General features: G+C 38.3%; 1 protein-coding gene across 1 annotated transcript in view; it reads right to left on the bottom strand.

Annotated features, from left to right (window-relative positions):
• Positions 1 to 2828: 2828 nt before the first annotated feature.
• Positions 2829 to 25057, bottom strand: part of LOC116581871 (arylamine N-acetyltransferase 1) — a 58279-nt gene continuing 36050 nt past the window's right edge. Inside the window, exon 2 of the mRNA XM_032329170.1 lies at positions 2829 to 3982. Coding sequence (XP_032185061.1) covers positions 3104 to 3976 — 873 coding nt within the window. The 5' untranslated portion in view covers positions 3977 to 3982 and the 3' untranslated portion in view covers positions 2829 to 3103. The remainder of the gene's footprint in view (positions 3983 to 25057) is intronic.

Below are 25057 nucleotides of genomic sequence, written 5' to 3'. Positions count from 1 at the left end.
CCTCAAATTCTACATACTATTTTTCCCTTAGAGCTGCAAGTTTGCAGCACTGTGTGCTCTGTAAGTTTGGTGTTCCCTGTTTTTCCAGCTGGTCTCTGGGGCAGGGGCCTGCTGCATTGATTCTCAGTTGTGTTTGTCTTGGCTGAGTTGCACCAACACTTGTGGGGTGGGGCAGGGGCTCAGTGTAAGGTGTTTCTGGTTTTTCTATGTGGCTTTTGTTCCCTAAAGGCTTTCCAGGCATCTTTAGATGAAAGTAAAAATGGCTGTGCCCCGATCTATAGCCCCCAAGCCAAAAGACTCTAGCCCCTTTCTTCCGTAAACCCTTAGGGATAAGCAGTTTTCACTTTGTGTGTGTCACACTCTACAGAGTCCTATGGTATGTGCCTGCACTGATCCTCCTGGGGGAAGAGGGAGGGTCGCACATTTCTGTCTTTTTCAGCAACCCCCTCCCCCAACCAGAACTCATTCACCTAGTCGTGTGTTCACCCACACACCTTCCCTACTGGGGTAAGGTGGGGGTCACCCACCTCTATCCTTGAAGGGGCCCTGCAAGGACAGCATTCACCCAGTGGTGCACATGTCCCCATTGCCCCTCCTGGGGGAAGGCAGAAGGCCACAGCTTTAATTGAATTTTGCAATCCCCCCCCCCCCCCACAATGAGAGGTGTCGCCAGACTCTGCAGGGTTCATGGCTTATGGTGAACCAAGCTAAGAGTCTCCTCCTGGGATTGCAGATGGTAACCAGTTTACCCACTCCAATGCTGGGGAACTCTGTTGGCTCAGGGATCCCCATGCTCTCTGTGACACCAGGGAACCCGAGACCACACTGTTCCACCTAGGATTCTGCCCCACTTCACCAAACAACACCTTTCATGCAGGGATGTCTCTCACTGGAGCAGATTTCTAAGGGTTCAGATTTTGTGCTCTGGGGCTTTATCACTTTCTGGTAGCTGGTTTACAGAGGCTCCCTCCCCTCCACCTTTTATCCTCTGATATATCCCCTCCATTTCACTTCACAATGTTACCTTGCAAAAAGCGTTTGCTTTCTATTTGTAGAATTCCAGCATTTAAAAAAAAAATTCTCAGGTTGAATTCATAGGTTATCAGAGTGATTTGATAGTTATCTAGCTAAATTCAGGGGGCCAGATGAAATGAGTTTCCCTACTCTTCCAACAGCTTGTCTCTCTTTCACGTTTTTTATCCCCTACATTCTGATTTTATCCTATTTCTTAATTTAGGTGGTTAACATATTGTGTATTGGTTTCTGGAATAGAATTCAGTAATTCATCACTTACACACAATACCCAGTGCTCATCACAAGTGTCTTATTTTTACTTCTAAAGATTCTATTTATTTATTTATTTATTTATTTATTTTTTATTATGATAGATTGTGAGATAGAGCATGAGCAGGGGCAGGGGAAGAGGGTGAGAGAGAAGGAGACTCCCCACTTAGCAGGGAGCCCAATGTGGGACTTGGTCCCAGGACCCTGGGATCATAATCTGAGCTGAAGGCAGACACTTAACTGAGTAAGCCACACAGGTGCCTCAACAAAGGTGCCTTCTTTAATACCGATCATCCATCTGGCCCATCCACCACCCACCTCTCTCCATCAACCCTGTTTGTTCTCTATTGTTAAGAGTCACTTATGACTTGTTTCCCTCTCCCCTTTTCTTCTTTTCCCATGTCCCATATGTTCATCTATTTTCTTTCTTAAATTCCACACACGAGTGAGACCATATGGTATTTGTCTTTCTCTGATTTATTTCATGTGGCATAATACAATCTAGTTGGGTTGACATTATTGCAAATGGAAGATTTCATTCTTTTTGATGGCTGAATAATATTCCATTATATATATTGTATGCAATGGAGGTGGCACATATATGTATATAAAACCTCTTTATCCATTCATCAGTTGATGGACATTTGGTCTCTCTCCATAGTTTGGCTATTGTTGATAATGTTGCTGTAACATCAGGGTGCATGTACCCCCCTTGAATCTATATTTTGTATCTTTTTGTTAAGTACCTAAGAAAGCAATTTTTGGATCGTAGGGAGTTCTATTTTTAGCTTTTTGAGGAACCTCTAAACTGTTCTCCAGAGATTTCATTCCCACCAACAGTGCAAGAGGGTTCCCCTTTCTCCATACCCTCTCTGACACCTGTTTTTTTTTTTTTTTTTTACTAACCATTATGATTGGTTAGGTGATATCCCACTGTAGTTTTGATTTTTATTTCCCTGCTGATGAGTGATGTTAAGCATTTTTGATTTGTCTGTTAGACATTTGTATGTCTTTCTTTGGAGAAGTGTCTATTCATGTCTTCCATGTATTTCTTAACTGGATTATTTGTTTTTTGGGGATATTGAGTTTTATAAATTCTTTATAGATCTTGATACTAACCCTGTATCTGTAAGGTCATTTGCAAATATCTTCTCCCATTCCGTGGGCTGCATTTTAGTTTTATTGATTTTCTCCTTCATTATGAAGAAGGTTTTTATTTTGATGAAGTCCCAGTTGTTCATTTTTGCTTTTGTTTTCCTTGCCTCTGGTGTTGGGTCTCGCAAGAAGTTGCTGCAGCCCAGGTCAAAGAGGTTTATGTCTGCATTCTTCTCTAGGATTTTGGTGGTTTCCTGTCTTACATTGAGTCTTTTGAATTTATTTTTTGTGTATGGTTTAAGAAAATGGTCCAGTTTCATTTTGTGCATGTAGCTGTCCAGTTTTCCCAACACTATTGTTGAAGGTGATGTCTTTTTTTCCACTGGATATTCTTTCCAGCTCTATTGAAGATTAGTTGACCATACAGTTGTGGATCCATTTCTGGGTTCTCTATTCTGTTCCATTGAGCTTTGTGTCCGTTTTTGTGCCAGTACCATACTGTTTTGATGACTACAACTTTGTAATGTTAAATGCTGATATTTTTAAGGGTAAAATTTTCTTTGGTATAATGTGTGAACATTGAAGAAATATGGTAGTTAATAATTGATAAATTGGGTGATACAGACATTTAGTATTTTATTTTCTCTAGTATATGTTTAAAATTTTTTATAATAAAAAGTTTCAGGACATGAAGTAATACCAAAGGCCATTTTTGCTCCTTATACTAAATGGTAAAAAATTGATCACCATGTTTAGGCACAAGCTTTCTGTCCAAGGTAATATTAAATATATTTTTAAGCTTTTTTTCTACTTCTTCCTCACTCAGTATCTTAAACTCTACCAAATCCATATTGTCTTTAAAATTGAATTTTCTATAGGAAAGGGTGCAGCCCACTAAACAGTGAACCCCTTCAGAGGTCTGCAAGGAACAGAATGACTTGCTTGTAAACACAGATGTTGGAGATTTCTGAAGGTATGTATTCACAGACTCAAAATCTTCAATTGTTCGAGGTTCAAGAGTAAAGGAGTATATTTTTCGGTATTTGTTCTTTTCCAGAAGATCAGAATCAAGAAATTCTTGATTTGAAATGTACTGTTCTCTTCTGATTTGGTCCAAGTACCAGATTCCTTTGTCTTCTCTTAACTGGAAGATGCAAGGCACCTGAGGCTGATCCTTCCCAGAAATTAACTCCAGAGGCTGCCAAATCTGGTAAGAGCGTCCAAACCCAGCATCCACTATGTAATTCCTGCCGTCAGTAGTCACCTTCAGCAGAAGGTGAATCATAGCATTGCTATATTTGTTGGCTGGAGTACTGTAAACATACCCTCCCAACATTGTGGTCTCAAAACCGATTGTGGTCAGAGCCCAATACAGAAGATGATTGACCTGGAGACACCACCCACCACGGTTCCTCCTCACAATTTGATCAAATATGGCCTCCAAGCCCAGTTCCATGGCTTCCCCACAATGGATGTTAAGGTTCTCAAAAGGAACGGTTCGGATCTGGTGCTGAAGAATGTCAGTTAATGTTTCCAAGTCCAGTTTCTTCCTAGAATTCCTATAACCAATTCTTTCAAAATATGCTTCAATGTCCATGATCCCCTGAGGGAAGTACAACAAAAACAGAAATAATACATTACTTTTGCACTGGATTTCTTTGATTAGCCTAATTATAACTAATGTATTTTAAATATATAAATGCAGTCAGTGGTTATAAGTATCCATAATGATAAGTCTTTTGTTTAGTGCTTTTATTGTATAAATTACTTTTGTACATATAAACCCACTTAGTAGACTTAGTAACCCTGTAGGAAAACTATTATCACTTCTTTCATATTTTAAGCATGAGAATTTGGAAATCCATCATAAGTGAGGAGTGAAACTATAAAAACAGTTTACATGTGGTTTTCTTCATGATGAACAAATGTTCAAATTGGTATCAAAATAAGGTTTACAAATAGTTTCTAATATAAACAGAATTATATAAAGGAGTCTATTGATTTCACGGTACCTGATCCACTCAATTTCCCCTTTAGATAAGATAAAATTATCTGGTCAAACATTCCCACTCAAAGATTATATTTATTTGTGCACTGATTTATTAATCCATTCAAAGTATTTTCTGAATACCTACTATTTATTTGCTACTGATCTCCTTGCTTGCCCTCAGAAATCTTACACTTAGTGATAGTTGGATGACATAGATTGTAAATTGGATAAACTAATAAAACATTAAATTTCTTAGATTCTAATAAGTATCTTGTGGAAGACTAAAGCAAAGAAAGTAGACACGTTATGCACTGAGAAAACTAATTTCTAATAAAGTGATCAAAGAAAGCATCATTGTGACCTTAAGGATGTGAAAGAATGAGCCATGTCTACATGTGTGGGGAATATATCGCTTCTTGGCCTTTTGGCTAAGATTAAGTGTACATGTGTGGGGAATACCATTCAGGCAGAAGAAACAAAGCAAAAAAAAAAAAAAAGTCTCAAAGTAGAACCTGCCTAGAGTGCTCAGAGAACTTATAGGAGGCCAGAGTGATTGAAGCAGAGTGAGTGGGAGAGAATGTGAACTGAGATAAGACAACTAACATACCCTCTAAAAAATACCAGCCTTTTGGCTTGAATCAGAATCATAGTGAGAAGGTCAGTGGAGGAAGGTTGCAGTTTAGGCAAAGTGTATCAAAATAAATTTGATGTTTCTGGCTATTACATGAAGAATGAGCTGTATACATTCAGCTAAATAGACTGGTGACCCAGGTGGGCCAATTGAAAACATATACGTTCTAGGACCAGTACTCTCCTCATGAATGGTATGTTATCCAAATCAAGTCAATAAGACTCTATTGAAGGGATACTTCAGAAACCTAAACAGATACGTTCTGCTGCAGGGCTAAGAACTGGTAGGGTATTTTCTCAAAGCTACTAGGAGAACTTGCTGAAAAATAATATCAATAAAAATTTATGGAGTTGAGGAATGAAAATAGGAGGAAAAAAAAGATGAGAAAAGACCTGAACCAAATTTTAAATTATCTCTTGACTTTCTGTTAAGGTGAGGTAGCAGAAAAAAAAATTCCTTATTTTTGTTAAATCCCATGAAGAAAATGTTCTGCCCCTGCTGGTAAAGAGTCCTAATCCCATGTAGACGCTAATTTTAACAGTAGTGCACTACCATTGTTAGTATGACATAGTCTGAGGTGACATGATACAAAAGGCCCTGTTCCCTAGGCTAGTGGTGATAAGCTATGTGTTTCTATTGTCCTTTTTATTCTTATTTCTCTTGCATTGTGTTTTTCTTTCTTAGTCAGCTCTTCCTATTTTGCTAGGGTTTTTAACTTTATTTTTTTTTTAATGTCTGCAACATTATTTTCTCTAAATCTATTGTTTATTTCATCTCTTCTCATCTTATTTGCATTGATGTCCTTTATCAACATGTACACGGGCTCTAAAACTACCACTCAGATATGGAGAAACTATTGTAAAAAACCCTCTCTGATTCTATATCCAGAAGCACTGCTGAATAAGTAAGGAGGACAGTGATATGGCACAAAAGAAATATGGTTTAGACATGCTTGAGCTTTAAAAAAAATTAGTTAACAGAATTTTCCCTTTTTATTTTAGTTAACATAAATTATATTATTAGTTTCAGAGGTAGAATTTAGTGATTCATCACTTACATAAAACACCTAGTGCTCATGACATTAAGTGCCCACTCAATTACCTTACACCCCTACCTACCTCCCTTCCAGCAACCCTCAGTTTCTTTCCTATAGCTAAGACTCTTACGGTTTTCCTTCCTCTCTGTTTTTATTTTGCTTTGTTTATCCTTCCCTTCCTCTATTTTCATCTGTTTTGTTTCTTAAATTCCACATATGAGTAAAATTATATGATATTTCTCTTTCTTTGACATTATTTCTCTTAGCATAATACTATATGGTTATATCCACATCATTGTAAATGGCAAGATCTCATTTTTTTGATGGCTGAGTAACATTCCATTATATATATCAATCACATCTTTGTCCATTCATCCTCCATACACATGTGGACTCTTCTATATTTTGGCTCTTGTGGACATTGTTGCATAAACATTGAAGTGCATGTGCCTCTCTGAATCACTATGTTTGTATCCTTTGGATAATGTCTAGTGTAATTGCTGGGTCATAGGGTAGGTCTATTTTTAACTTTTTGAAGAAACTCCATACAGTTTTCCAGAGTGGCTGCACCAGTTTACATTTCAACCAACAGAGTAAGAGGTTTTCTCTTTCTCCACATCTTTGCCAACATTTGCTGTTCCTGAGTTTTCAATTTTAGCCATTCTGACTGATGTGAGGTGGTGTATCATTTTTTGACTTATATTTCTTTGATATTGAGTGACATTGAACATTTTTTCATGTGTCTTTTGGCCATTTGCATGTCTTCCTGTAGAAAAATGTCTGTACATGTCTTCCATCCATTTCTTGACCAGATTATTACTATTTTTTTTTTTTTTGGTGTTGAGCTTGGTAAATTCTTTATAGATTTTGGATATTAACCTTTTACCTGATATGTCATTAGTGAATATCTTCTTCCATTCTGTAGGTTGTCTTTTAGTTTTGTTGACTATTTCCTTTGCTGTGCATAAGCTTTGTATTTTGACAAAGTACTGATAGTTCATTTTTGCTTTTGTTTCCCTTGCCTTGAAGATGTATGTGGCCAGAAGTTACCGGCAATGAGGTTAAAGAGGTTGACGCTTGTGTTCTTCTCTAGGATTTTGATAGTTTACTGTCTCACATTTAGGAATTTCATCCATTTTGAATTTATTTTTGTGTATGGGGCAACAAAATGGTCCAGTTTCATTCTTCTACATGTGGCTGTCCAGTTTTCTTAACACCATTTGGTTTTTTTTATTAATTTATTTATTTTCAGCATAAGAGTATTCATTGTTTTTTCACCACACCCAGTGCTCCATGCAATCCGTGCCCTCTATAATACCCACCACCTGGTACCCCAACCTCCCACCCCCCCCGCCACTTCAAACCCCTCAGACTGTTTTTCAGAGTCCATAGTCTCTCATGATTCACCTCTCCTTCCAATTTACCCCAACTCCCTTCTCCTCTCTAACTCCCCATGTCCTCCATGCTTTTTGTTATGCTCCACAAATAAGTGAAACCATATGATAATTGACTCTCTCTGCTTGACTTATTTCACTCAGCATAATCTCTTTGAGTCCCGTCCATGTTGCTACAAAAGTTGGGTATTCATCCTTTCTGATGGACGCACAATACTCTAGAGTGTATATGGACCACATTTTCCTTATCCATTCGTCCGTTGAAGGGCATCTTGGTTCTTTCCATAGTTTGGCGACCGTGGCCATTGCTGCTATAAACATTGGGGTACAGATGGCCCTTCTTTTCACTACATCTGTATCTTTGGGGTAAATACCCAGGAGTGCAATTGCAGGGTCATAGGGAAGTTCTATTTTTAATTTCTTGAGGAATCTCCACACTGTTCTCCAAGGAGGCTGCACCAACTTGCATTCCCACCAACAGTGTAAGATCCCCTTTCTCCACATCCCCTCTAACATATGTTGTTTCCTGTCTTGTTAATTTTGGCCATTCTAACTGGTGTAAGGTGGTATCTCAATGTGGTTTTAATTTGAATCTCCCTGAGGGCTAGTGATGATGAACATTTTTTCATGTGTCTGATAGCCATTTGTATGTTTTCATTGGAGAAGTTCTGTTCATATCTTCTGCCCATTTTTTGATATGATTGTCAGTTTTGTGTGTGTTGAGTTTGAGGTGTTCATTATAGATCCTGGATATCAGACTTTTGTCTCTACTGTCATTTGCAAATATCTTCTCCCATTCCGTGGGTTGCCTCTTTGTTTTCTTGACTGTTTCCTTTGCTGTGAAGAAGCTTTTGATCTTGATGAAGTCCCAAAAGTTTATTTTCGCTTTTGTTTCCTTTGCCTTTGGAGACATATCTTGAAAGAAGTTGCTGTGGCTGATATCGAAGAGGTTACTGCCTATGTTCTCCTCTAGGATTCTGATGGATTCCTGTCTCACGTTGAGGTCTTTTATCCATTTTGAGTTTATCTTTGTGTACAGTCCTAACACCATTTGTTAAAGAGATTGTTTTGTTTTTTGTTTTTCCCCATTGGGTATTCTTTCCTGCCTTGTTGAAGATTAGTTGCCTATAGAGTTGAAGTTCTATTTCTGGGTTTACTATTCCAGTCCATGGTGACTGTTTTGTGCCAGTATCATATTGTCTTGATGGTTATAGATTTGTAATACAGATTGAAGTCTAGAATTGTGATGTCACCAGCTTCGTATTTTTTCATTATCCTTTCCTTCCTTCTTTTCTTTTCAGTTTTTTCTTTCTTTTCTTTTTCTTTTGCACTTTCATTCTTCCTTTCAAGATTTTATTTATTTGACAGAAAGAAAGTATAAGCAGGGAGAGCAGCAGAGGGATAGGGAGCCTGATGTGAGGCTCAATCCCAGGACCCTGAGATCATAACCTGAGCTGAAGGCAAATGTTTAACCAACTGAGCCACCTGGCACCCCTGGTGTTCTTTCTTTTCTTTTTTTTTTTTTTTTAACATTCCTTCTGTTTTTCAAGGTCATTTCTTGCTTCATACAAATTTTAGGATTGTTCGTTCCAACTTTGAAAATGCTGGTGATATTTTGAAAGGGACTGCTTTAAATGAAAAGATTGCTTTGGGAAGAATAGACAATTTAACAATATTTGTTCCTCTAGTCCATGAACATGGAATGTCTTTTCATTTCTTTGTGTCTTTCTCAATTTCTTTCATAAGTGTTCTGTATTTTACAGAGTACAGATATTTTACCTCTTTGGTTAGGTTTATTCCTAGGTATCTTATGGATTTTTGCAAAATTGTAAATGGAATAGTTTTTTTATTTCTTTCTGCTGTTTCATTGTTAGAGTATAGAAATGCAACAGACTTCTGTGTGTTGATCTTACATCCTGCGACTTTGTTGAATTTATGTATTACTTCTAGCAATTTTTGGGTGGAGTCTTTTGGATTTCCAACATAGAGTATCATGTCATTGTGCAGAGTGAAATTTTGCCTTCTTTTTTGCTGATTTGGAAGCCTTTTATTTATTTTTGTTGTTTTATTGCTAAGGCCAGAACTTCCAGTACTATCTTGAACAACCGTGATGAGAGTGGACATCCCTGTCATTTTCCTGACCTTAGGAAAAATTTCTGTTTTTCCCCATGGAGGATATTAGCTGTGTGTCTTTTATAACAGTTGTTAGATCTTCTTGTTGGATACACCCCTTTATTATGATGTAGTGTCCTTTTCATCTCTTACTACAGTCTTTGGTTTAAAATCTAGTTTGCCTAATATAAGGATGGCTACTCCGCTTTTTTAAAATATCTGTTAGCATGATATATGGTTCTCCACCCCTTCACTTTCAATCTGGAGGCTTATTTGGGTCTAAAATGAGTCTGTTTTAAGTAGCATATCAATGGTTCCTCTTTTTTTTTTTTAAATATATATCCATTACACTCTTTCTTTCTTTCTTTCTTTCTTTCTTTCTTTCTTTTTTTTTTTTTTTTGAACATTTAGCCCATCTACATTCACAGTAATAACTGAAAGACATGAATTTAGTCCCATTTTATTACATGTAAACTCACTGTTCTGGTAGATTGTCTCTGTTCCTTTCTGATCTTTGTTATCCTTGACCCCTCATCATTAATAGGGTCCCCTTTAATGTTTCTTGCAGGTCTGGTTTAGTGGTCATGAATGCCTTTCATGTTAGTTCTCTTGGAAACTCTCTCTCTTTTTCTAATCTGAATGATAGCTTTGCTGGATAAAGTATTCTTGTTTATGTATTTTTCCCACTTAGCATATTGAATATATCATGCCAGTCCTTTCTGGCTTTGCCAGGTCTCTATGGCCAGGTCTGCTGCCAACCTTATGTTTCTACATTTGTAGCTTAAAGGCCTCTTCTTCAAAGTTGTTTTAAGGATTTTCTCTTTATATTTGCAATATGGAAGTTATAGGTCATGCTGTTAACCTATTTTTGTTGCTTTTGAGGGGAATTCTCTGTGCCTCTTAGACTTAACTGTTTCCTTCCTCAAATTAGGGAAGTTCTCTCCTATAATTCATTCAAATAAATCTTCTGCTTCTCTTTCCCCATTCTTTGTCTTCTGGGATTCCTATAATATGGATATTAATTTGCTGTATGAAATCGCTGAGTTCCTTAAGTCTACCTTTGTGATTTAATAGTTTTCTTTCCCTCTTCTTTTCAGCTTCCTTTTTACCCATCATTTCATCTTCTATATCACTGATTTGCTCTTCTGCATCGTTCATTGTTGTTTTTATGGCCTGCACTAGTGACTGCATCTTGGTAATAGCATTTTTAATTTCAGCCTGACTAGATTTTAGTTCTTTTATCTCTACAGTAGGGATTCTTTAGGGTGTTCTATACTTTTTTCAAGCCAAGCTAGTATCTTTATAATCCTTGTTTTAAATCTAGTTCAGAAATCTTATTTATATCTGTAGTGATTAAATTCCTGGGAGTACTCTCTTCTGTTCTTTCTTCTGGGGTGTTTTTCTCAGTCACTTATTTTTGTCCAGCAAAGAAAAGAAGAAAGAGAAAAACAACAACAAAAACAACAATAATAACAAGAAAAAAAAACAAAATGAAAAAAACTAGATCCTATATGTATTTTGGTCTGTTTGTTAAAAGAAACTAGGTTCAAATATAAGGAAGAAAGAAAAAGATATATATTTAAAATAAAATAAAATACAATGAAAGGAAACAAAAAAATAAAATGAGTCATTGAACATTATATCAAAAACTAATGATGTACTATACCTTGGCTAACTGAATTTAATAAAAAATGTATCCTACTTTGTTCAAATGGCAAAAAAAAAGTGTATATAAAATTAGAAATTAAGAAAGAGTAAAAAAGAATTGAAGAAGAAAGAAAATTACTGAAAAAATAATACTAAAATTCTAAGGAATGAAAATACAAAGAATACTGTTTTCCCCAACAACTGAAGGTTTGCAGCTTTCTATGAACAGTATCCTTGGTGACACTTCTGTGGGAAGAGCCTGTTGTGCTGATTCTTAGGTGGACCTGTCCTAGGGTAAATGCACAGTGCAGAGAAGGGCGGGGCTCAAAGTAAGTGGCTCCATAGCCCTTTAGGTGGCACTCTTGCTTTTTGAAGGCTTTCAGCACTGATGGGCTGGATGAATATAGCTGCACCCTGCTCTCTAGCCCTGGAGCTGAAAATACATGCTCCCCACCCACCCCTCGCTTTTCAGTGAGCTGTCACAGAAAAGCAATCAGAACTCTGTGTTCACTCAGCCTTTGAACAATCATTCTTAGTTTCAAAACTAAACTTTAGGCCCATGGCCCAGACCCACAGTGTTCCTCCCAGGGAAGGGGGTTGAAAGTGGAGTCCCACCGACTTGCTTTTTTGCTAGACTTGTTCCTGGAAAGCAATTGCATGACTGTGCAGTGATTCACAGTTTATGACAACACAGAGTAGAAAAAGCTATCATCTAGACTCCTTGTTCTCAGTCAGCTTCTCTGCTCCAATGCCTGGAAACTGTCACACTGAGGGACCACCTGTTCTTCTTATGACCCTGGGGATTCTCAGACTATGCTGTCACACCTGGGATTTGGTCCCACTTCACTTGAGCCTTGAGCACCTTTAAGTCAGGCATATCTCCTGTAGCAGACTCCTCAAAGTTCTGATTTTGCATTCCACTGCTTATAATGCTTTGTGGTAGCCTCCTTTTTTTTTTAAAAAAAAAAAAAATCTTATATTCCTTTATCAATTTCAATGAGCAATTCATTTTTACAGAGTATATAAATATTCATCTTTGGTTAGTTTTTGGTTGAATAAAATTATTTGTAATTGTATTAATACAAATAATACAGTATTGTTGTTCCAGAGTTTCATCTTGGAACTCTGTGTTTTTAATCTAGCATGTCAAACTTCTGTAATACCACATCTACTTCCATCATTTTCCTCCTAACTGGTGTTCCTGGGCTGGAAGCCTTCCACATCTGGATCTCCGTTCCCTTCTGCTTTCTCTACACAACCGCCCTCTCAGGAAACAGCCTGATCCTCTTTGCCATTGTCACCCAGCCCAGCCTCCATAAACCCATGTACTATTTCCTCTCCATGCTGTCCATGAGAGACTATGGACTCTGAAAAACAATCTGTGGTAGCTTCCTTAAGTAGGATCCCTCCTCTCTGCCATATCCTCTGCTCTATCACACTGGATTCAAGTCTCCTTAACCTCCTACCTTCTTTTCTACCTGTAGGCTTGCAGCATTTGTTTTCTTAGATTTCTGATTTTTTTTCTTGCATGTTCAGAACGAATTGATAACTATCTAGGTGTATTTGATGGGCAAGACAAACTTGGGGGCCTCCTGCTTTGCCACCTTAGCTCCTCCCCTTTAGTCAATAATCTTAATCTATTGAGACTCAAATTGCAACCATTTTACATACCAAGGCTAACCCCTTCACAGTGTGGGGCAGCCTAAGATAGCATGATACAAAGGGCCTGGTTCCTTAATTTCTTTCAGATGTTCTTATTTCTCTTTTTTAACCCAACTATCACTCCCATATTGCCAATGCTTCCAACTTTCTCTGTTCATGGTGTCTGAAGTATTGTTTCCTTTAAATCTATTAGATTCATTACACTTCCTTTCATCTCACCAGCATATTTCCCAATATTTAGAGAAGTTATAATACTCTACTCCTTAGTCACAAAGAGAACAACTGGTATTTAGCCAGATCTCCCCATATCCTCTCTGACACTAATCCAGAATTTGTAAATGTGTATGGAAAGAACAGAAGTGAAGGGTAATGGAAAAGGAATCAACTGGTTTCCAGCTTGGCCATTTGATTCATGGTTAAATCATTATTCCTTCTACTTGAAAATTATTTTGTACTTATTTTGAATTGTCATAATTTGTTTTCAAGTGTTTGTTTTCCTTTTCATTTTTTTCTGTTTTTTTTTTCTTTTTTTTAAGATATAATTTTAGGGACGCCTGGGTGGCTCAGTTGGTTAAGCTGCTGCCTTTGGCTTGGCTCATGATCCCAGGGTCCTAGGATTGAGTCCCACATCAGGCTCCTTGCTCATTGGGGAGCCTGCTTCTCTCTCTGCCTCTGCCTGCTGCTCTGCCTGCTTGTGTTCTCCCTCTCTCTCTCTGACAAATAAACAAGTAAATAAAATCTTAAAAAAAAAAGACATAATTTTAAATTAGAATTTAGTAATGGTGGTGAGGGGGGCAAGATGGCAGAGAAGTAGGAGACACTGTTTCAACTGGTCCCCTAAAGTGAGCTGATTATCTATCAGAATGCTCTGAACACTCATGAAATCAGCCTGAAATATAAGATTATACACTTCTGGATCTCTTCATGGACAGAAGACTCCAGTGGACAGGTAAAGCAGAGTGGGAATGATGGAACTGACATCGGAAGATAAACAGAATGGGGAGAGAGCCACCAGAAGTGACCCACTGGAAAGTAATACCCCAATATGAGAGTGCCCTGTGATTGGGGACCAGCATTAATTTGGAGTCTGGTTAAAAGCACTCAAAAAGAGCAAATGATCTTACGGGGAAACTGGTGGAATCAGGCAGTCATGGGCATGGGCTCAAGCCCACAACCCAGGGCAGCCTCTGCTGGCGACTACCCATGCCAGAGAGAGTGTGGCGAAGCCTCCAGACTGTGGTCCCTGAGATGCAGGCAGTCATGAGAGCGTCTGGGTGGTGATAGCTGGGAGCTCTCTAGAATCACAGCCTTTTGCACTTTGTAGGCGTGTTGTGTGACTGGTACCTGAGCTGCGCTCCACACCCTCCACTCACCCTCCCCTGAGATAGGTCCATGCAGGTGCTAGCTAGTGCTCTATAGGACCAGCGAGAGTCTGAACACTTCCAGCCTGGGCAGGCAGGAAATCTCAGTATGCTATCTCTGGTTGGGATCTCTCTGGTTGTCTGGACCTGCCCAGAGAGCCGAGGCAAAGGCAGCCACTGGAAGCGGGCTCTCTGGACCAATATTGCTCATGGTTTTAGTAGCACCAGGGTATAGAGACAGGTGGGAGCTCATGCGATCCCTCAAACTATGGCTAGGGACGTGCTTTGCCAGTGGGGAGTGCCAGAGGGGGAGTCTGTATGCTCTGGACCACCCAGAGAGGGCCAAACTGAGGCTTCTCTGAGACGGAGGTCTGGGTGCAGTTTGCTTTCCTCTAAACCTCCAAAGAACCACCAAAAGCCGCCAAGGGAGAAAAAAAAAAAAGAAAAGAAAAAAAATACCTCCAGAGAACAAAAGCCTGAAAAACCTATTTCCTCAGAGCTGAGCCTATTGATAGGAAGAAGGAGGACTCAACCCAAGCAAGATTTCTTGAAAAACAATGCATCAGGCCCCTCCCCCAGAGAGCCAACCTAAAAAATGAGAGGACAACCACCACAGTGTTTCCATAAAACTGTAAAACCCCAATATCAGGGGAAAAGAAGATATTAAGCTGCTGATATTGCTCTAAAACCTGTATATTTCATAGATACAACTTTTATTTTTAATTCGTTCCCATTATTCTTATTCTTTTTAATTTTTAAAATTTTTTTGTAGCCTATTTACCATCACAATAAGAGGTTCAGTACAACAAACTCCATAATAACCTTTTAACTTGAGCTTTTTTGATATATATATCTGTGTTTTCCTTTTCCTTTTATATATTTTTTAATATTCATATAGAGATAAGCTTCAAGGTAACCCTCTTTCCCCAATGAATACTACCTCTATATATAAACCAGTTTTAATCCCCTTTTATCTCGGGAAAGTTGAATCCTTTAACAAAGATATCAAGATAACCGAGGAAGAATCAAAATAAGCTTCCTCACCCACACTGAGGATTTATAACCACTACCCATCTTTTTCTTCTGTCAGTGTTTCTGTGTATTTGTTTTTGTTCTGGTAGTATATAAATCTTATATTTGGAATTCATTTTGGCTGGGTTCCTTTTTTTCTTGTCATTTGTTTTTATCGGTCTTTTTGTTTGTCCATTTTTGTTTGTATAGTTTATAAATCGTACCATTGGGGCCCATTCAGGCTGGGTCTTTTTTTTCCCCGTCTCCCTCTTTCTCTCTTTTTTTTCCTTTTTGGTGGGGACTTCTGATTGCTCAGAAGCATTCTAGGGTGCACCTTGCCTGGATCATGGCTGATATATTTAACTACACATCCCCTCAGCCATCTTTCACCAAAATGACTAGGAGGAGGAATGCCCAGCAGGAAAAAAATTCAGAGACTGTGCCCTCTCCATCAGAGTTATTGGATATGGACATATACCCTATGCTATCCAATGACAAAATGGAATCAAGTAGGGCATAAGTGAAAGCCACTGGGGAAGATGTTAAAAAAGCTATTGATGAGTTCCAATCTAATCTAAATTCTCAAAAAACTGGGGTAAGTGAGGCAGAAGATAGAATTAGTGATCTAGAGGACAAACTGATAGGGAAAAAAGATAAAAAGGAGGCCTGGAACAAAAAGCTTAGAAGCCATGAACACAGAATTAGGGAAATAAATGACCCCATGAAACATTCCAACATCAGAATTATTGGAATCCCTGGGGTGGGGGGAGAAAGAAAGAAGACTAATGGATATAGTTGAACAAATTCTCCATGAAAATTTTCCCAATCTGGGTAATGGAACCAGCATTCATATCCTAGAGGCAGAATGGTCTCCCCTGAAGATCACAGAGTCTAGAAAGACTTTGAGACACCTGGTTGTGAAAATAATGAATCATAATTTTAGACAGGAGTTCTTGAGAGAAGCTAGGGGATGAGATTCCTTATATACAGAGGGAGGCTCATCAGATTAACATCAGACCTGTCCACAGAAACCTGACAAGCCAGAAGGGGCTGGCAAGACATATTCAAGGCACTAAATGAGAAGAACATGAAGCCAAGAATACATTATCTAGCAAGGCTGACATTCAAAATGCATGGAGAGATAAAGAGCTTCCAAGACTGGCAAGGTTTAATACAGTATGTGACCACCAAGCTGGCACTACAAGAAATATTAAGGGGGATTCTATAAAAGAAGAAAGAACTCAAGAGTGTCATTGAACAAAAATTAATGGAGACAATCTATAGAAACAAGGGCTTCACAAGCAACACGGTGTCAATAAAAACGTATCTCTCAGTAATTGCTCTCAACATGAAGAGCCTAAGTGCTCCCATAAAATGGCACATGGTAGCAGACTGGATAAAACGACAGGACCCATCCACATGTTGTCTACAAGAGACCCATTTTAAACCTAAGGATACATCCAGACTGAAAGTGAAGGAATGGAGAAGCATCTTTTATACCAGTGGGCCTCAAAAGAAGGCTGGGGTAGAGAATCTCATATCAGATAAACTAGATTTTAAACTAAACACTGCAGTCAGAGATAAAGAAGGACACTACATCATACTTAAAGGGTCTATCCACCAAGAAGATCTAACAATTGTAAACATTTATTCTCCCATATTCAATACATAAGACAACCGTTAATCAAGAGAAGGAGACATATTGATATGAATACATTAACAGTAGGGAGTCACAACATGCCACTCTCAGTAATAAATCATCCAAGTAGAAAATCAATAAAGAAATGAGCATTGAATGACACATTGGACAAGATGGACCTCATAGATACTCATAGAACATTCCACCTTAAAACAACAGAATACTCATTTTTCTCAAGGGCATATGGAACCTTCTCCAGAATAGACCACATACTGGGTCACAAATCAGGGCTCAACTGATAACAAAAGACTGAGATCATTCCCTGCATATTCTCAGACCACAATGCTTTACAACCAGAGCTCAACCACAAGAAAAAGTTTGGAGGGAATTCAAACACTTGAAAGCTAAAGACCACCTTGCTTAAGAATGTTTGGATCAACCAGGAAATCAAAGAATAACTTAAATAATTCATGGGAACAATGAGAATGAAGACACTTCAGTCCAAAATCTATGGGATACGGCAAAGGCAGTCCTAAAGGGGAAATACATAGCCATCCAAGCCTCCCTCAAAAAAAATTTAAAAATACAGAATACACAAACTGTCTTTACACTTTAAAGAGCTGGAGAAGCAACAACAAATTAAGCCAACCCCACACACAAGAAGGGAAATAATCAAGATTAGAGCAGAAATCAATGAGATAGAAACTAGAGCTACAGTAGAATACATCAATGAAACCAGAAGCTGGGGTTTTGAAAGAATCAAGAAGATCGATAAACCCTTGGCCAAACAAATTGAAAAGAAAAGAGAGAGGACCCAAATAAATAAAAATTATGAATGAAAAGGGAGAGGCCACAACTAACACCAAGGGAATAGAAAAAAATCATCAGAAATTATTATCAATAGGTATATACCAATAAGTTAAGCAATCTAGACGAAACAGATGCATTCGTAGAAACCTATAAACTTCCAAAACTGAATCAGGAAGAAACTGACAACCTGAAGAGACCAATATCTAGTAACAAAATTGAAGCAGTGATCAAAAACCTCCCAAAAAAACAAGAGCCCAGGACCTGACAGATTCCCTGGGGAATTCTACCAAACTTTCAAAGGAGAAATAATACCCATCCTCCTGAAGTGGTCTCGAAAAATAGAAACAGAAGGAAAACTTTCAGACTCTTTTTATAAAGCCAACATTACCCTGATCCCCAAACCAGGCAAGGACCCCACCAAAAAGGAGAATTCAGACCAATATCCCTTGTATCTATCCCTCAGAATAATGTATTACTTAAAATATAAGTCATGGGACATTTTACTAGTTATCAAGGACGTTTAAATATAGCCTTGAGAAAAACACATACTGGCAACAGGCCTCTGGAGGAGAGGACGATATACAGCCTTGAAGTCGAGAAGCTGGCTATGCCTGGCTAGTTCAAAGCAGAACACTGCCTGCTTCATGGAAGCTGAGCAGCTGATAATGTCCAGCCCGCTCAGGGTGAAACGCTGCCTGCTTCATTTTTCCATTATCTCCCCTTTCCCCTTTGAGAGCACCTATGGCTAATTAGATAAGTCCTTTGAATGTGTTTGCTCAACTATAAACTTTATACTGCTTGACCAGACATATTTTGCCTTCCTACTTTTTTATCTACAGGGCATATGATTAATGTTTGGCCTTCTTTGGCTCTTCTGTTGATTACTGTCTATATCTAATAAAAGCGGGACTGAAGAGTTGTTCAGGGCAGCAGTCTTTTCTACTATTGTCCCCTGCTCCATTTCTCTTGTAGCTGACTTGTTTATGCCTCATTTATCTCCTATGCATGGTCAGGAAGTGGCAATCCCTGATGACCATGAATGCTAAGATTCTCAACAAGATCTTAGCTAAAAGGATCCAATAGTACATTAAAAAGATTATCCACCATGACCAGGTGGGATTTATCCAAGGGATGCAGGGGTGGTTCAGCATTCACAAATCAGTCAATGTGATAGAAAAAATAAATAAGAGAAGGAAGAATAACCACATGGTCCTCTCAACTGATGCAGAAAAAGCATTTGACAAGATACAGCATCCATTCCTGATTAAAATGCTTCAAAGTGTAGGGATAGAGGGAAGATTCCTCAACTTCACAAAATCTATCTATGAAAAACCCAGAGCAAATATCATTTTCAAAGGGGAAAAGCTGACAGCCTTCCCTTTGAGATCAAGAACATGACAAGGATGCCCACTCTCACCACTCTTGTTCAACAGAATATTAGAAGTCTTAGCAACAGCAATCTGACAACAAAAGGAAATAAAATGTATTCAAATTGGCAAGAAACAAGTTGCACTCTCTTCACAGATGACATGATACTTAATATGGAAAACCCAAAAGACTCCACCCCCAAACTACTAGAACTCATACAGCAATTCAGTAATGTAGCAGGATACAAAATTAATATACAGAAATCAGTGGCTTTCTTATACAATAACAATGAAAATATAGAAAGTGAAATTAGAGAATTGATTCCTTTTACTACAGCACCAAGAACCATAAGATACCGGGGAATAAACCTAACCAAAGAGGTAAAGGATCTGTACTCGAGGAACTACAGAACACTCATGAAAGAAATCAAAGAAGACAAAAAAAGATGGAAGACTATTCCATGCCCATGGATCAGAAAAATAAACATTGTTAAAATGTCTATACTGCCTAGAGCAATCCATACTTTCAGTGTCATTCTGATCATAATTCCACCAGCATTTTTCAAAGCGCTAAAACAAAGAATCCAAAAATTTGGAAGCAGAAGAGACCCCAAATTGCTAAGGAAATGTTGAAAATGAAAAACAAAGCTAGGGCATCACTTTGTCTGATTTGAAGCTTTACTACAAAGCTGTGATCACCAAGACAGCATGGTACTGGCATAAAAACAGACACATAGACCAGTGGAACAGAGTAGAGAGACCAGATATGGGCCCTCAACTATATGGTCAAATAATCTTCGACGAAGCAGGAAAAAATATCTATTAGAAAAAAGACTGTCTCTTCAATAAATGGTGCTGGAAAAATTGGACAGCTATGTGTAGAAGAATGAAACTCAACCATTTTCTTATACCATACACAAAGATAAACTTGAAATGGATGAAAGACCTCAACGAAAGGCAGGAATCTATCAGAATCTGAGATGAGAAAGAACATAGGCAATAACCTCTTCAACATTGGCCACAGCAACTTCTTTCAAGATATGTCTCCAAAGCTAAAGGAAACAAAAGTGAAAATGAACTTTTGGGACTTCATCAAGATCAAAAGTTTCTGCACAGTAAGGGAAACAGTCAACAAAACAAAGAGGCAACACACGGAATGGGAAGATATTTGCAAATGACAATACAGACAAAGGCTGATATCCAAGATCTGTAAAGAACTCCTCAAACTCAACAGACACAAAACAGATAACCCCGTTAAAAAAATGGCCAGAAGATATGAACAGACACTTCTCCAAAGAAGTCATACAAATGGCTAACAGAACCATGAAAAAATGTTCATCATTAGCCATCAGGGAGATTCAAATCAAAACCACATTGAGATGCCACCTGACACCAGTTAGAATGGCCAAACATAACAAGACAGTAAACAACATGTGTTGGAGAGGATGTGGAGAAAGGGGAACCCTCTAACACTGTTGGTGGGAATGCAAGTTGGTGCAGCCACTTTGGAAAGCAGTGTGGAGATTCTTAAGAAATTAAAAAAATAGAGCTACCCTATGACCCTGGAATTGCACTACTGGGTATTTACCCCAAAGATACAGATGTAGTGAAAAGAAGGGCCATCTGTACCCCAATATTCATAGGAGCAACGGCCACAGTGTTCAAACTGCGGAAAGAACCAAAATGTCCTTCAACTGACAAATGGATAAAGAAGATGTGGTCCATATATGCTATGGAGTATTAGGCCTCCATTAGAAAGGATGAATACCCAACTTTTGTATCAACATGGATGGGACTGTAAGAGATTATGCTGAATGAAATAAGTCAAGCAGAGAGAGTCAAGTATCATATGGTTTCACTTTACTTGTGGAGCATAAGGAAGAACACAGAGGACATTGGGAAATGGAGAGGAGAAGTGAGCTGGGGGAAATTGGAGGGGGAGACAAACCATGAGAGACTGTGGACTTTGAGAAACAAACTGAGGGTTTTGGAGGGGAGGGTGTTGGAAGTTAGGTGAGCCTGGTGGTGGTACTGAGGAGTGCACGTATTGCATGCAGCACTGGGTGTGGTGGATAAACAATGAATTCTGGTACACTGAAAAAAAATAAAATAAATTAAAAAAAAATTAACTAGTCAAGCATCAGGTAGAGAAAACAAATAATTCATAATTTGTGAAACATTACACTGGCATCAGAATATTCCACAGAAATGTCCACAAGTTCACCTTAGTTCAGTAATGGAATTATGCTTACAAAGTTTTGAAAAAAAGTATGACCCTCAAACATGATTCTGTTAGTGTTTCACTGAATCATGAAGGGAAAATGAATAAAGACAATCTCAAACATGAAAAAATTGAGAAATGCAACAATGATGAGCTACCCTGAATAAATGTTACTTTCCATCAGTTAGTGAAGATGTAAATCAAAATTTAGAAAAAAAAAAAAAAAGTAAAAGACCACAATTCAAGGAAATCTGGACAGAATTAACTCCTTTTTTAATAGAGCAAAGAGAAGAAAGATTATGAGAATTGTGGCTGAAGTAATTTAAAAACATTTTTAAAAATGTGACTCAAATGAAACCTATTACTCCAGCACATGTAAGGGTTAAAGAACAGAGCAAGCATGTTTAGTGTACCTAGAGAGGGTACATGAGGTTGATGAGGAGTTAGAAGTAAGGGTGGTGTGGGGGAAAGCTCTCTGGAAGCCATTCATATCACTTCAGATCTCTTACCTTTTGCTATGCCTGGTCTGGCTTTTGTGCTCTTACACTTAAGGACACCAGAAAGCAGCAAGTGCCAGGGAATTCGTATCCTACCAGGGTTTCTCTGGGTCAGTGACTTATTGGTGAGAGGTTTTGAAAGCCCAGCACTCTGTCTTGTGTCTGGACAAACTTATAGTTTACATCCAGGCTGAAATTTGGTTTCTACCAGGAGTACTTACTTAATATGTCACTTGCACATGGATCCTTGTCTCTCTCTGATTCTGGGAACCTGATTTAAGTTACTTTGATGTTTATTTTGGCAAGCTGTGTGAAGGAAAGGTAGGATACATTGGATGAGGTGAATTCCAGAAGGCTTTGAATATCAGATAAAACAGATTTATTTTTTCTGCAGATCACATGGATGGTTGTTTTCTTTAATGGTCAATATTCAATAGTCGAATAGACTTACCTTTAAACAACGTGTTACTTCAATTCATTTTTATTTTTTTGACTAAAGAAATTCTTATTCTCTCCCCAAATGAAGTTATAAACAAGAGCCTAAAAACTTTTAAATAGATTGATTTGGAGATAGACCACATGGGGTGCTATTCTCCCAAGACTACAAGCAGCACAAATACATTATTTGACTAAAATGGAATCTTTACCTAATGCTTATATTTCTGCCATTACTGAACAGAATTTAAGAGTGCTAGTGAATTACTTTTCTTTCTTTGTATGCCTCCCAATCCCTTTAATTCTCTTTTCATTGTCCTAGTGAAGGTCATAGTACCTCACTGGATTGACATTGTAATCCAGCCCTCTCTCCCAAAAGTATATGACAGCTACTTGACTTTCTGGATTAAAAAAAAGAAAAAGTTGCTAGGCCAGCTATGTTCACAGACCATTGGTCAATAAGCCTGTATCTCAGCTACAGCCCTAAGTTAATGCCTATAGAGATCAGGCAGGTACGTGGCATCCATAGAGCAGTCCCAGAAAGTCCATCTAAAATGAAACATCTGCTCACCCAAAGATGGCAAAGGCCAAACAATATAAGTCTCTGAGACAGATGTAGCTAGGAAATTGAGAGTTAAAAGTTTTCTTTTGTGGGAAGGAGTTAAGTCCATCACTTTATGCTTGAGGTGTTAAAATGAGGGTCCTGGGGAAGGAAACAATGCTGCCATCACACTCAAGGCTACAGGTGGCACACGTAAACTTTTGGGCTGATGTGGAATCTCCAACTCCTACTGCCAGGATTTCTGGCATTACTAAATAGATTTTTTTTAATGTTATAACATTCACTTAACAAAATTAACTATTTTAAAATGGCAATTCAGTGCCATTTATACATTCACAATTTTGTGAAACTATCACCTCAGTCTAGCTTGAAAATATATTATTGCCATGAAATAAAATCTCATACCCAAATCAGAGTTAAAATGGCAAAGGAGTATGGGACCCTAAGTTTCTGTAGTCCATATATATATATATATATATATATATATATATATATATATATGATTTGAAAACCATTCAAATCATTCTGAACACCTGTGAAATCAGTCAGAGGTCTGAGAAAAGAAATTATACAAATAGAATTCTGCAATTCTACGAATAGAAAAGTGATCCCTTTTTGAAATGGTGGAGGTGAGGAGACTTGAATATGGGATGATATATCAGAGGACGTGATGGAAGGGAGGGACACTGCTTAAGCAGGCTACCACAAAGTATTATAAGCAATGGAATATAAAATTAGAACTTTTAGAAATCTGCAACAGTACAGGATGTGCTTGGTCCAAGGTGGTCAGGTGTCAAAGTGGGGCAGAATCCCAGGTGGCACAGTATTGTATCAGGATCCCTAGGGTCACAGGAGGAATGGAGTGCCTAAAGTGCAGCAGAGATCCCAGGCATAGAAGCAAGGAAGCCAGCTGAGAACAGGCAGTATAGGCTCTGACTTTCTGCTCTCTGTTGCCATTAATTGTAAACCACTGCATGGTCATGTGACCCTTCTCCTGACAGGGATACAGGAAAAGGTAGGAGCCTGGCAAGACCTCCCCCTGCCCTCTCCCTGGGAGGAACAGCATGGATCTGCACCACAAGCGTCTGCAAAATTTGGAGTTTTAAAACTCAGTTACATGTCTAAGATAAAAATGCTTGGTCATAGGCTGGGAGAACACAGAGATCAGACAAAAACCAGGGGGACAAGACTGATTGACTGCTACTCAATGAGAGCTCACTGAAAAGTAGAGGATGTGAATTTTCAACTCCAGGGCTAGAGATTGGGGTGCTAACATTTTCATCCCACCCATCTATGCTGAAGTTTTCAGGGAGCAAAAGAGAACCACATAGTGGAATTGAAGCTGCTTACACTGAGCCCAGGTCTCTGGTAAGGGAGGTGCACTTCCACAAGGGCAAGGCACCTGAGAATCATTGCAATAGGTCTTTCACCCAGAAGACCAGCTGGAACATCTGGCTCACACCAACTTTACTGTCATAGACAGCTGAAAGCTTCAGCTCTTGGGAAAAACAGTATATAGCATCTGAGGGTGTTTTTTTTTTTTAAAATTCTTAAGCCTTTTAGTATTATTTTTTGTTATTCTTATTTTCAATTCTTTTTAAAAATTTTATGTATATGTTTTACACATATTTTTAAAAATTTTTTGTTTCCTTTCATTTTGTTTTATTTTTATTTTCATTTTTTGGGTTTTTATTTTATTTATTTATTTTTTCATTATGTTATGTTAGTCACCATACAGTAGTACATCCTTAGTTTTTGATGTAATATTCCATGATTCATTGTTTGCATATAACACCCAGTGCTCCATGCAATACAAGGCCTTCTTAATACCCATTACCAGGCTAACCTATACCCCCACCCCCACCATTCTAAAACTCTCAGTTTGATTCCCAATGTCCATAGTTTCTCATGGTTTGTCTCCCCCTCTGAATCACCCCATTCATTTTCCCCTTCCTTCTCTTAATGTCCTCCATGCTATTCCTCATGTTCCACAAGGAAGTGAAGCCATATGGTAACTGACTTTCTCTGCTTGGCTTATTTCACTTAACATGATCTCCTCCAGTTCCATCCATGTCGATGCAAAAGCTGGGTATTCACCCTTTCTGAAGGCTGTGTTATATTCCATTGTATATATGTGCCACATCTTTATCCATTCATCTATTTAATGCCATTAAACTCTCTCCACAGTTTGGTTATTGTGAACACTGCTGCTATGAACATTGGGGCACATGCAGCCATTCTTTTCACTACATCTGTATCTTTGGGGTAAATACCCAGGAAGTGCAATTGCTAGGTCATAAGGT

This window comes from Mustela erminea, chromosome 21 (assembly GCF_009829155.1).
Source record: "Mustela erminea isolate mMusErm1 chromosome 21, mMusErm1.Pri, whole genome shotgun sequence".
NCBI lineage: Eukaryota > Metazoa > Chordata > Mammalia > Carnivora > Mustelidae > Mustela > Mustela erminea.
Note: the sequence above shows the minus strand (reverse complement) of the source record. Positions and strands in the feature narration are given on the sequence as shown.